The 12,996-nt window shown below is 40.2% G+C and overlaps 1 protein-coding gene across 1 annotated transcript; it reads left to right on the top strand.

The window, feature by feature from the left end:
• Positions 1-204: 204 nt before the first annotated feature.
• On the top strand, positions 205-12,783 carry FBXO3 (F-box protein 3; the record flags this gene model as incomplete). Its single annotated transcript, XM_010016186.1, has 10 exons — positions 205-296; positions 1,576-1,739; positions 2,701-2,815; positions 5,606-5,810; positions 6,867-6,912; positions 9,163-9,247; positions 9,691-9,813; positions 10,257-10,372; positions 10,774-10,964; positions 12,378-12,783. Coding segments are annotated over 10 exons (1,263 nt in total), but the record flags the coding sequence as incomplete, so codon positions are not given.
• Between the last annotated feature and the right edge of the window lie 213 nt (positions 12,784-12,996).

The following is a 12,996-nucleotide window of genomic DNA, read 5'->3' as shown; positions in this document are numbered from 1 at the left end:
AAAGCGTGGAGGAAAGTAGTTCACGACTTGTACAGCTGTAATGAAGACTTTTAACCATTGTAAGCACAACTCTAAAAAGGACAGCTAACTAACTTTCAAACTCTGCATTTATTCAATGAGAATGCAATGTGTAATACACTGGTCCGTATTTATCCCTGTTTCTTTTGCTAATTCTGCAATCAAATTTAATGATTTTATATTTATAGTTGCTGCTATCTAAGTCGAAGATTAAATCAGCTATCAAGCCATGATCCATTGTGGAAAAGACACTGCAAGAAATACTGGCTTATTTCAGAGTAAGTGTGGTTGGTTTAAGCCTTTTTTCTATGGAAATGAAGCTTATGTTACTGTGCTGGTTTTGTCCACATTACTTCTAGTAACTCTAAGACTGAATTAGTATTCACCAGCTTCTTACTAAACTGATGAAAGGTTAGAGGTATTAAAAAATGTTAATTTCTTTAAAAAGCTTCATGAAGGTACAAGTGTTAAAAAGCTTTATGGATGGGTAGAGAAAAGATGCCCTGTTAATGCCGAGGCTGAAGGAGAAGCTGCAACTTGACCTTATCACACACTGGGTATTCTATGAAGGAAAGTAATGTTCTGAGTGCTGTAATTATGAGGGGTGCAACTGGATGGTTATGTTAAGGGGTACAGCTGGATGCTTGTGTCATTACTGGAATCACAGTTGAGGTTGGAAGAGGACTTTTGAGATCCTCTACTCCAACTACCCTGCTTATGCAGGGTCACCTAGAGAAGGCTGTCCAGGACTGTGTCCAGTGTCTTATCAATGGGCACTGCTGAGAAGAGTCTGCCTCCACCTTTACTCCTTCCCATCAGGTACTTGTACACATTGATAAGATCCTCCCTGAGCTTCCTCCAGGCAGAAGAGTTCCAGTTTTCTCAGTCCCATAATCATTTTCGAGGCCCTGCACTGGATTTGTTCCAACACATCCATATCTTTCATGTAATTGGGAGCCTAGAACTGGACACGGTGCTCCACATGTGGCTGCTACAATCTGGAGGCAAACATCCTTTGTCAAATGTTAGTCAGCACATTTTTGGCAGCCTGTCTTCCTGGAGCCTTCTGTTGTACCTGTGAGGAAAACTGAATATTCAGTAATTCCTTAAGAAATTGACTTTCCAGATCAGTGCCCAGAGTTCTCATTTAGCTCTCTGGTTTGCTCCTTAATCCTTCTTTATAGGGTGAATAAAGGAGTTTGTGACTAATGCAGTAGATCAAAAACATGTGGGGGTTTTTTTAAAGCTTTGTCTTTGTATGTGTGAAATGTGATGTGAATTAGCCAGTCACCAGTTCTAAGATTTAATAATAGGCAGCACACTATTTAAAGGAATACTGTTTTTCCCCTGGTACTAAGTACCCTGAATGTTTCCTAATTCTGTTCCAAGTTGCTGTTGAATAGATGCCAAAATTAAATGAGTTTGTGTAGCTTCATGTGGCTCAAAGTGTTCCTAGCTTAATATTATGCATACTGGTGCTGCCAAATAACTTCTTGGGTATAGAAGTGAAGCTTTTTTAGGCTGTTTTTTTAACTTCTTTTCTTCAAATCCACTTAGAGAGGAAAAAAGTCAACGAAATCAGAGCTGGAAAGCCATCTTCATCAGTACGTACTCTGACCTGGGACGATACATCCGGTACTATGCTACATTGAAAAAAGCTTGGGATGACCTGGAAAAATACTTGGGACAGAGGTGTCCTCGGATGATTGGTTCTTTGAAAGGTACAGTGTAATACCTGGTAGTAGGTTGCCTTTTGTTAACTTTCATACAGGCACAGGTTGCCCAAAGAAGTTGGTTGCACAGAGCCTTGGGCGACATGGTCTAGTGTAAGGCAGCCCTGCCTATGGCAGGGGTTGGAACTGTAGGATCTTAAGGTCCTTTCCAACCCTAACTATTCTATGATACTGCTTTCATCCAAGGTGTGTGCCTCAGTGACAATACTGGGGGGAAAAGATTCATTTCACTTCATAAATACTTTCTGCTTAAGTCAGGCCTGTTGAGATTTCATCAGAGGGAGATTGGTGCTCTATTAAGTAACCATCTTCCTTTCAAATGTATGTAGTATTCTTTCTGTGCCACGTAGCACATAATGAAGTCACCAAATGTTGACTTGAGTCCATGTTTGTTTGATCAAGGCACTTAAAAATTCCATGTTTGGTATTTGAAATACTTGATTTTTAGTGATCCTGGCCACTAGCCTGAATTTAATCAGTGGAAGATGCTTGAGACCATGCTAGAAGACAGCTGCATCCCAAAGCTGATCTGACTTTATCTTGCTTTTGTATGTCTGTTACTTCTGTTACTTCGCTTTCTATGAATCATAAATGGCAAAATACTTGGAAATGTATATTCCTTTTGTGATAACATAAAACCCCCTCCATACTGCTAAGGTTGCTGGGGCTACTTAACATTCTCTTCGGCAGTAGAAAACATGCTGTTATGTCTAGAATGTAGCAAGTTTTTGCCTTATTTCTAGCCATGCAGCCCTGCTGAGGTGATGTGAAATAAGATTTTTAAGGGAGAGGTCTTAACACAGTATCTAATATTCAGCTGAGTCAAGAACAGCACACTGGGCACTTGGGGACAGAGTAGTGAAGCAGCATTACGTTAGAGAGTTTTGTAGGAGCAGCAGTTCTTGATTTCCCCTCCAAAACTGCCACTTACTGTCTCTTTTGTACACAGAGAGTGTGCGGGAGGAAGATCTGGATGCTGTGGAAGCACAAATAGGTTGCAAACTCCCTGATGACTATCGGTGTTCATTTCGTATTCATAATGGACAGAAGCTCGTTGTTCCTGGGTAAGGAGCAAAACCTACATAGCAAGTTATTAATTCCTTTTCTGTTTCTTGAGTAATTGCTTTGTTAACAAGATAAAATGTCTGCTGAACAGGATAACTGAAGCATTTAAACGCATTGTAACTGAGTGACTGCTTGAAGTGACACTTCTAGAACTGGCTATCTTCTAGTCTTATGAGGAATTGAAAACACAGTGTGGTTTTGCTCAAATTGGTTTGCACTTCATTCCTTTTTCCTAGTGAGAACTGTTTTTTAGTTTGTTTTTTGATAATTACTAGAACTTCCAACTGTTGGACTTTCAATGGTACCACTGCAAGTTGCTCCCCTCAAGTTTTGTGTTGTGTTACATGAGTAAATTGGCCTCTTGGACTGTTCAGGAATCACTATTTAGTAACTCTGTTCTTTAAAATGGTTAGGGAATGGATTTCAAACCAAGTAATCATTTTAAGTAGAATCAAAATGTCAGTTCTGCAAATGAAGTCTTCTCAGTAGAAGATTTGATACAATTTGATGAGGTTTCAGCAATTAAAAACTCCTTCTACATTAAAGTTAGAAGGTAAATCACTAAACATAGTTTCCTATCTTGCAGCTGTAGGCAAAGTTAGGAGGTCAGCACCTGTTAACCCAAACCTGCCAGTGTTAGCTGAAGATTGAAAGCTACAGCAAAACATTGCGGTGTCTGTAGGGGGCAATGCATTCATGTTACTTTACCAAAACCTTCACTAGTAAAGGAAGTGCAGCTTTCTCCAATTCCAGTGTTGTATGTGAGCAGGAGGTGAAAGGGGGTGATCCTGTCCCTCTGCTTTGCTCCATGAGACCCCACTTGGAGCATTGTGTACGATTCTGGTGTCCTCAACAGCAGGAGGACATGGATCTGTTGGAGCAAGTCCAGAGGAGGCCGTGAGGATGATCAGGGGCTGGAGCAGCTCCCATATGGAGCCAGGCTGAGAACATTGGGGCTGTTCAACCTGGAGAAGAGAAACTGCTTGGAGACCTCAGATAAGGGTCTCTTGTATCTGAAGGGGCCTACAAAGATTCTGGAGAGGGACTCTTGATCAGGGGCTGGAGTGACAGGACAAGGGGAAATGGTTTCAAACTACAACAGGGGAAGTTCAGGTTAGCTATAAGGAAGAAGTTCTTTACTGTGAGGGTGCTGAGGCACTGGAACAGGTTGCCTAAAGAAGTGGTAAATGCTCCACCCTTGGCAGTGTTCAAGGCCAGGCTGGATGGGGCCTTGAGCAACCCGGTCTAGTTGAAGGTGTCCCTGCCAGTGTGAGGCATCCCTGCCCATGGCAGGAGGTTGGAACTAGATGATTTTAAGGTCCTTTCCAACCCAAAGCAGTCTATGGTTCAATGTGCAGAAGGAGTATGTGGAACAGTTTTACACAGCCATAAGGATGACTTCTAGTTCTTTTCTTTTCCAGGAAAGACTTTTTTTAGAGAGGAGATAGGTGCCCTAGTTCTATAGATTTCAAATACAGCTTGTGTGCTTCCTGCTCTTCCTCCTACTTTTTCACTCCCACAAAGCCTTTAGTGTGATGATGTGCCTAGAAGATTTGGGACGAGTTGTCATTGTTGGATGCTTCAGCTTTCTGTGTTTGCATGTTAGCAGCATTCTTTAAACTGCAGAACACACTCATTCCAGGCAAGGGAAAAGAGGAATGGAACCTGTTGCCCAGGATGGGAGCAGCTTATATCACACTGACGTGTGGCAGCTTGCACCTGAGTCACTGCTTTCATAACACCAGTAAAAACTTTAGCATCTGCAGAGCTTACATCTGAGAACATCAGTGAAAGGCAAATTAGTAGGGAGGATGGGTGTGGAGGTGTACATGACAGGTTTGTGTAGTCCTCTTACTGCTAAGCACACTGCTGTAGTGTGTGCTCTTGTAGTTGATTAATTTGATCATGTTACCCCTTTTTTACCATTCTTACATTGCCTACCCCTTTATTACATTGAGTGTAGGTTGTTTGTTTATTTTCACCCTAGCTGGCACCTAGCCCAACATTCAGATCAATGTTAAATTTAGCTTCCAATATTCACCTCGTTCCTATTCTATCCCATATTTCAGATAAGTACTACTTTTCTTATGTGTGAGAGGCTTCTTTTGCTGTCTTCAATGTCACTTCTTTATTGTCAAAACCAAATAGATAATAAATCCCATTCTTTGCTGTGATACTTATAAAAAGTGAGAGGAAAAAATTAGAAAGACAGTTGATGGTCTTGCCATGTCCTGCTGATGAATATTGTCTCATTCTCTCCTTGTATGTGTGTTTACTTGTGTCTCTATGCCTTTAGTTTTTATACTGAGATTATAATCTCTTTGACTTGATGGTTATTTTGCTAGTTACTTCTCAGCCTTTTCTCCACAGCATAGAGCACCTTGCTCACTAGTTTTGGTCAATGACTGTTACTGTAGCAGGTTGAAAAGTGGGATGCTTTGATAGTATTGAAATGAACTTGCACAAGACTTGAGATATGGAGCACTGCTGGTTATATTCTGCTATGATAAGAAGCTGCATCAGCTGTGAACAACTTCTTTGAAGCAGTTGCAGACATGATAGGAATCACCAACACAGTTTAAAATACGTAGAAGGAAATGTTTATCTTGGAGCTGTCACACCTTCCTTTGCAAAGGTTGATGCTGTGAACCTAGTTCAGCACCTGGATGTTAGACTTGGAGTTCATCTAAGTCTAATATGCATAGAGTCAATGCTTAGAAAACCTTTTAAGTTGTCTTTGCCTTGTGAGTGGTGTCTTTACCATTCCTTTTTTGTTGCTGTCTGTTCAGCTTGATGGGAAGCATGGCGCTGTCAAACCACTACCGCTCTGAAGACCTGCTGGATATTGACACAGCAGCTGGAGGTTTTCAGCAGAGGCTAGGCCTGAAGCAATGTCTTCCTCTTACTTTCTGCATTCACACTGGCCTGAGTCAATACATGGCCCTGGAGAGTGTGGAGGGACGAAATAAATACGAGATCTTCTATCAATGTCCAGTAAGGAACATACGTTTACACTCATGAATGTACTTTGCTAATGGTTGCTGGTGTCCCTTTGCATGTTATCACATAGCTGAAATATTTTACATTGCAGAAAGTGAATACTGAAAGATCATTTTAGGTTGGTACTTGCCCTTGAGTTGCCATCTGGTTTTCGTCAAAGCCCATGAGTGAAAGAAATTTACGTGAAGTTATTAATGGCTGTAACAATTTCTATAGGCTTATCCTTATTGGAAGGTACTAATTTAATTTGTTCAAACAATGACAGATACATACTCTTATCCCTGTTTCTGTAAGGAAGAAAAGCATCTGTATATATCTCCTGCCCTAGATATTGTAAATGTAAACTTCCTACAGTAAATGATAACCCTGGTTTGTAAGGAAAACTTACTCCAGTGAAAGAACAAATTGCTTTTGAACAGCTCCTTTGTAGAATATAATTGAGTATTCCTCATAATTCTTATAGCTGTAGTATTTTAAGATAGGCATATTGTTGTTAGTGAAGCTTAAGGATATTAAATGTAAGAAGATTTTAGCCCTCTCTCGTATTACTTATGCCCTGGTGACTCCCTCCTCCTTTTCCAGGAGACTACATTGCTCAAAGCCCCAGCCAGCCTGGCCTTGAACACTTCCAGGGATAGGGAGTGATCCTGGGCAACATGCTGTAGCTAACCCCGCCTAAAGCAGATGGATTAGACTGGTCATCCCCAGAGGTCTCTTCCAACCTCAGCTGTTCTGTGCTTCTGTTCTAAGGCAGTTTTTTGGGGGGCCTTGTTTCTTGGATGATGCATTGAATCTGATTCTGTATGTATGAGCCTTAGTGGAATGTTCAGGCTGTATATTCAGGGGTCATATGAGCACTAATGGGGACAGGCATGTGTGTTTTATACTCCTAGACAGATACTCAAACATAGAATGATGTAGTAAACAGCCAGATTTTGTTTAGTGAATATAGGGAAAGTGTTCCCTATGTTATATTTCAGGTGTTGAATTTTAACTTTGAACGTCTAATGCTCCCCTTTTGATGCATCCATAAATTTCTTGCTCTTTTAGGACCAAATGGCTCGCAATCCATCTGCTATTGATATGTTCATTACAGGTAAGCCTTTAGATAACATACTCTGCAAAATGTTTTAACTGTGCTGTTTAGAAAATGCCTGTCAGTACGACTTGAACAAAGCAAGTGCTACATTTTCTGTGCTACTTGCAAGATTCTAAGCTGCTTAAAAACGTCAGTGCCTACTTGAATTGAGATGCAGGTTTTCTGTATTGAAGCTTGTCCTTGTGTGTGCCTTGTATACAAATCATTCAGTGCACTAACCTGTCTAACAAGGGGAGGAGAACCTTTAAGTTAGGCCTCATGGGGGTGATTTAAGCAGCTGTTGAAAACAACACCCACATGGACAGAAAGATTGGGTTTTTTCCCCGGTAGCTTTTGCAACCATGTTAGAAGTTGAAAATATTATGTCCCTTAATGAAATCTATTTAAACATTAACGTAGGAGAAAACCTTTCTGGATGTTTTAGTTGCCTTGTTCAAAGGATAAAGGAATCATAAGTTTGGGTTGGAAGGGACCTTCAAAGGTCATCTTGTCTAACCCCCAAAAGGAGGGGAGGAGAAAACTGCATGGTTGTTGTTTGGTTGTGTAGTAATCTGTTGTGATCACCTGTCTGACATGTACATTGACTGCAACAGTGTTTTGATTATTTCTTTTTGTTACTCTACTGGAATCTGGTAATTGTGGCTATGTCTAAATTAATTCCTTTCCCTCAGTGAGAAGACAAATGTCTAATAAATGTCACCCAACTTAAAATTTAGCCTGGCATATTTCTTAGGATATATGTATTAATAGTACAGTGAGAAACCACATTAGGTAATGGTGGTTTGGGTTGAAGGTAGTCAAATGCTTAACCAAGCTAACTTCAGGAAACCTTTCTAGGCAGTGATATATTGTATGAACCGATTTCAGTGTGAAGTAGTCAACGTGTCACCTACTTTACAAAGGACTTACTGCAGGATGCACTGTGTGCTTTAGAACCATCATAGGAAATACATAGCAAAAGCTCAGGAGTTTGGATGCTTGCTTCACTCCACCTGAGGATGCTGTATTGGTACTGCAGTTCAAGGCTGCTGCTTTTATGGAATTGAGTCAGTGGTGAGGTGATCAGACATCTCATTTAAATGTATTCCAATCTTGACTTACTGCAACAGGGAGGGGAATTTTCATGTACAGCATTTTTCTTCTCATGTTGAAGGTGGCAAGGTAAATTCATCCACTTCCTCCATTCAGAGTTCATTTATACAAGGTTTGCATTTTGTGGATTAGTGGTAGAAAGGAGGATAATAAACCTGGAGTTCCTTAGACTTCCAAAAGATCAAAGGACAGTACACATAGCTCTTGCTCAAAGGAAGAAGTGGTAAGTACACTTAATCTAACAGGAGTGGTAGCACTTGATAACACATCAGTGAAGATGAGGATAATGATTTCGTAGTACTTCAGCTTAAATCCAGTTTTTCACCAGGAATATTGACAAATAGTTGAAGAACTCTTTACTTTTCTATTCAACTCCATATTGCAATGCTTAGGAGACTTATGGCTGAGAAATTCTTCCACGGAGAGCCGGTGTGTTTTGTATGAAACTCTCTCCTTTGGGAGTTAAATGTGACAGCTTGACTGTCTACTTGGAAACCAAGCTGTTCCTAAAGAATAGCTGTAGGTGTATGAAAGGCTGTTCTCAGACAATGGCTGTAAGTGTATGAGAATCCCAGGTTCTTCAGAATAATACACAGCTTTAGTGCTCTGGGTTTGTCACAGGAGTGCGGAGGATGTCTATGACTTATCCCTGTTTTTAAGGAGAGGGAAATTCTGCAACTTGCTAGCATGCTTTTTAGAAACTCTGTTCGTATGGAAACCTGGATATCAGACCTAAGTCCATAAATCCACCAGCAGGCTTGCATTCCTCTGCAGGTAGAGTAGGTGGAAATTGCAACACAAGTAGTATAGGCCACGATACTTCTTTCCCAGTCTTAGCAGAAGAGTGACGAGCAGGAAAGGAGCTGATGAAACACACCAGCATTTGAAACCCATGATTATAATGTGAAATACTTGGCTAAGAGAGTCTTTGCTTGCTGTGTCATTTCTGGAGTATGCACCTTTAACTCTTAGTTCTTGGTTGGTTTCTCCAAATGGTCTTTGTTGGTAGATGGCCTCGAATATTGAGTGATCTACACTGAGAGTTTATTAGAACAGCAATCAAAGCTGTAAACTTTTTCCTTGAAGTACTTATTGTAATGTGCTTAGTGGTAAATTTGCCTGTCTTGATGAATATTCTTCTTCTTTGGCATCTAGGTACATCTTACTTGGAATGGTTTACATCCTATGTAAACAAAGTTGTAACTGGAGGTTATCCTATCATCAGAGACCAGATTTTCAGGTATCGTGACTGGGATTTACAACCTCTGTGCAAAGTTTTGGTGCTTCTATTAGTAGTAGTATGTATGTAGTTATGGGTAGCTGATGCAAAAGCTGTAGGAGTTTCTAGTTCTGGGAGTTTTTTAAACAGCATAATGACACATCCTTATTAAACAAGTGCGTTTTCATTGACTTCAGATCAAATTATCCACGTAGCTTAATACAAGCATTAATGGAAGTACAAAGTGATCCACAGATGTCTGAGTTTAGGTGTTGGGAAAGTGCACATCATGAAGACACTGCATACATATGTCTTCTATTTAACTGCCAAATGAAGAGTTAAGAATTACTTCTAACTTAGCACCACAGTGCTCTTGTCAGTAACTACCTAATCACTTCACATGTTTATTTTTCTGTGTTGAATGTTCAGAGGTATTTGCAGCATTAATGTTTTCCATTCCCTAGGTATGTGCATGATAAAGAATGTGTTGCTACAACTGGAGATATTACTGTTTCTGTGTCCACATCTTTTCTACCTGAACTCAGTTCTGTACATCCACCACATTATTTCTTCACTTACAGAATCAGGTAAAAATAACAACTGAATTAACTCTTATAACACAGGAAAGACCTGTGCAAGGTTCAAAGTGTTGGTTGTTGCTAGTTTATGCACAGCATTCAGAACTGTTCTAAAATGAACAGGATGTGCACAACATGCTGCACTTCTTAATAAGAAAATACTAAATCATTACCTGGTCAGGTATGCAGAGTACCCGTCAGGTTGGTAATTGGTAAAGTACGGTGATGGGTGGGGGAAAGGAGTTACAAGTAGCTCTTGTGATTTAAAAAGGGGTAAATAACAGCAGATAGTGAAGCAGGGGCATGGAGGTGGATTCTGACAACTGATTCAGTATATTTTACCTTAGAGGGGTTTTTTTGCCCAGTCTCTTTAGATTCCAAGGACAGTAAAGCATTTCTTAAAATGTAGACAAGTAGTTATCTAACCATTAAGTATGCATTTTGGCTTCTAGGATTGAAATGTCCAAAGATGCCCTTCCTGAGAAGGCTTGTCAGCTGGACAGTCGATACTGGAGAATAACAAATGCCAAAGGTGATGTAGAAGAAGTTCAGGGTCCTGGAGTAGTTGGTAAGTAAAACATTGCTTTTACTAACCCAGTATAGAGAGAGGTTTTGTGTTTAGTGTACTTTGGTGTACATTAAATACACTTTGTATTTACATGTCATGAAGTTCACATTATTAGTTACTCATCATGGCGACAGAGGGTAGTAGTTGCATGGTTTGTATTAAAATCATTTTGTTGCTTGAAAGAAAGAGAGGTATATCCATCTGTTACGTCTTTAAAGTTGTTTTGCAAGGGATGTCTGAACATCCTGATAGGTAACTGCTATTCAGGCAGTTTTTAGCATCAATAATGGCTGAGAATCATTTATGCATCCACTGGACTATAAAATGAGCTGCCTGGGTATGTTGTGGAGTGCAAGATCCACTTCAGTCCTTACTGTCATGATCTAATATTTTACCAACAGGGGAGTTTCCAATTATCAGCCCAGGGAAAGTCTATGAATATACCAGCTGTACTACATTTTCCACAACATCCGGATACATGGAGGGCTATTACACCTTTCATTGCCTCTACTACAAGGACAAATTCTTCAACGTCACAATTCCTAGATTCCATATGGTGTGTCCAACATTCAAGGTGTCTACAGCACGAATGGTAAGTGGAGATGCAGTTGTGAAAACACCTTTAGTACAAAAATTACAGTACTGAACAGTATTTATATTGATAACTCCAAAACATGTGCCAGCTCAGACTAAGTCTAGCAGTAGTAATCTCTGTAGGCAGTTTGTACATTGGTAAAGCCCCATATCCTCATTGCTTTTGACATGGAATACTACCAGGTGAATTCAAGACCCTCAGCCCTAGCTTCCATAGGATGCTGTATATGGCTGTGTGCCTTCCTCCTCAAGTCCTCACCTCTGTCTGGTGTGAAGGTCAAACCTGGTTGTATCAATGAGATGAGGATGGGTTCTTGACAGAGGTAGAATGTGACTGTTCAGTTGTTCTGGTTCTGAATACAACTGCTCCTCACGGTACCCAGAAATATATAGGGGTGTGTGGATGTATTTCAGAGTTCTTGATCTGTACCTAGAAACATGCCGGTGCATTAGCTGTTTGGATTTCACAGTTCTTTTAAATATTCTGCCTCGGTATGACCCCACTTGCCTTTTTTAGCCATAATAATGTATCTACTTTCTTCAGCAAGAAGAGTTTCAGTTAATGACAGCTTAAAAATGATAGCAGCCTGTATGGTGCTCATTAGTTGTCACTGAAAGTGCATTTCATAAAGTCACTTAATGACCTCTCAAATCAGTAAGATATTTAGCTTGCTGTTAATTATTAGCTGTTAATTATAATATAGTTTCAGTGTGGAGATTGCAGGTTAACTGTATCATTTATCCCTTTGCTTTAGCACGTTTAGACGAATTCAGATAGAACTTTGAAGTTTTGTGCAAGCCCTGAGTCTTTCCTCAAACAAGGAAGGCATCTGCTTGTACACTTTTGAGACACTCAGTGCCAGTAGCTCTAAGAGTAAGTGCCAGCAGATGTCGTGGTTCTAACAGAAGATCATAGAATCACAGACTGGTTGAGTTGGAAGAGACTTAAAAGATCACCCAGTTCCAACCTCCTGCCGCGGGCAGGGATAATGGCATCTCTTAACTCATGCTTACGTTTATGGGAGTTGTAACCTCCTTCCATTCAGTGGACTGTAAAAGTAATTGTTTTTCTCTTTTGCTCTACTAGTAATGACCCTTTCTTTTTAAACTACTTTTATTAAAGGACAACATAAGCTGCCAAGAATACTGGTACTGAATTGAGGCTTTACATAATTGTACATAGTAAACAGCCATCAGCCTTCATTATTTCATGAGTTAATGGTCAAGAAGTTGGGCAAAATTCTCTCTATTACAAATTAAACATTGTTAGGAGCTGGATTTAGGATGTAGATCACAATGTGTACTTCTAATAGACACCATACTGCAGACCAGAGTTTTCTAGGCAATTGTTAGTGCTTCCTTAGAATTAGCTCAAAAGATGTTAATTAAATCTGGGTGTGTTTTGGTTTAGGAAACAAATCATAATGAATATGCCGTGGATGAAGACGAGGATTCCACAGACACTGATGAATACGAAGATCGCCGCAGGGTGTTGGACATTCCTGCGCCTGGTGGACGCTGCCCACGTCACACCTGATGGGCTCTTTAACAGGACAAAATAACTGGTTTCAGAAGCTGAACTCTTTGGGGCTAGTGCATAAGAATATTTCTGACTGTTGTAAATGGACTTCGTGTTGCACATCAGGGCAACTAGCATGAATGTTGGTGCCAGTTCTAATATTCATCAGAGTTTAACTTGGTTTCTTCTCCTGGTTTGGAAGGGGAAGGGAGAAGATGGGGAGGGCGGGAGGGACAGGAAGAGAAGGTGTTTGGGCTTTGTTCACTTTTTTCCAGAGTGCAAAACAGCTTGATAATCTGAGGTGATCATATCTTACATTTTTAAACTATTGCCTATTTATGATCATATTGCAAATACAGGTGTGGGGGGTTGGTTTTATACAAGCATTTAAAATCAGCAATAGACAAGATGGCAAAAAAGGTGAGTTTCTACTCTAGATAACTCCTGCTAAGGATAAAACTTGCAGTTTGGTCTTGAGATCAGGTGCTCTTCCACTCTTTTGTTTATTAAC

This window comes from Nestor notabilis, unplaced genomic scaffold, assembly GCF_000696875.1.
Source record: "Nestor notabilis isolate BGI_N333 unplaced genomic scaffold, ASM69687v1 scaffold1570, whole genome shotgun sequence".
NCBI lineage: Eukaryota > Metazoa > Chordata > Aves > Psittaciformes > Psittacidae > Nestor > Nestor notabilis.
Note: the sequence above shows the minus strand (reverse complement) of the source record. Positions and strands in the feature narration are given on the sequence as shown.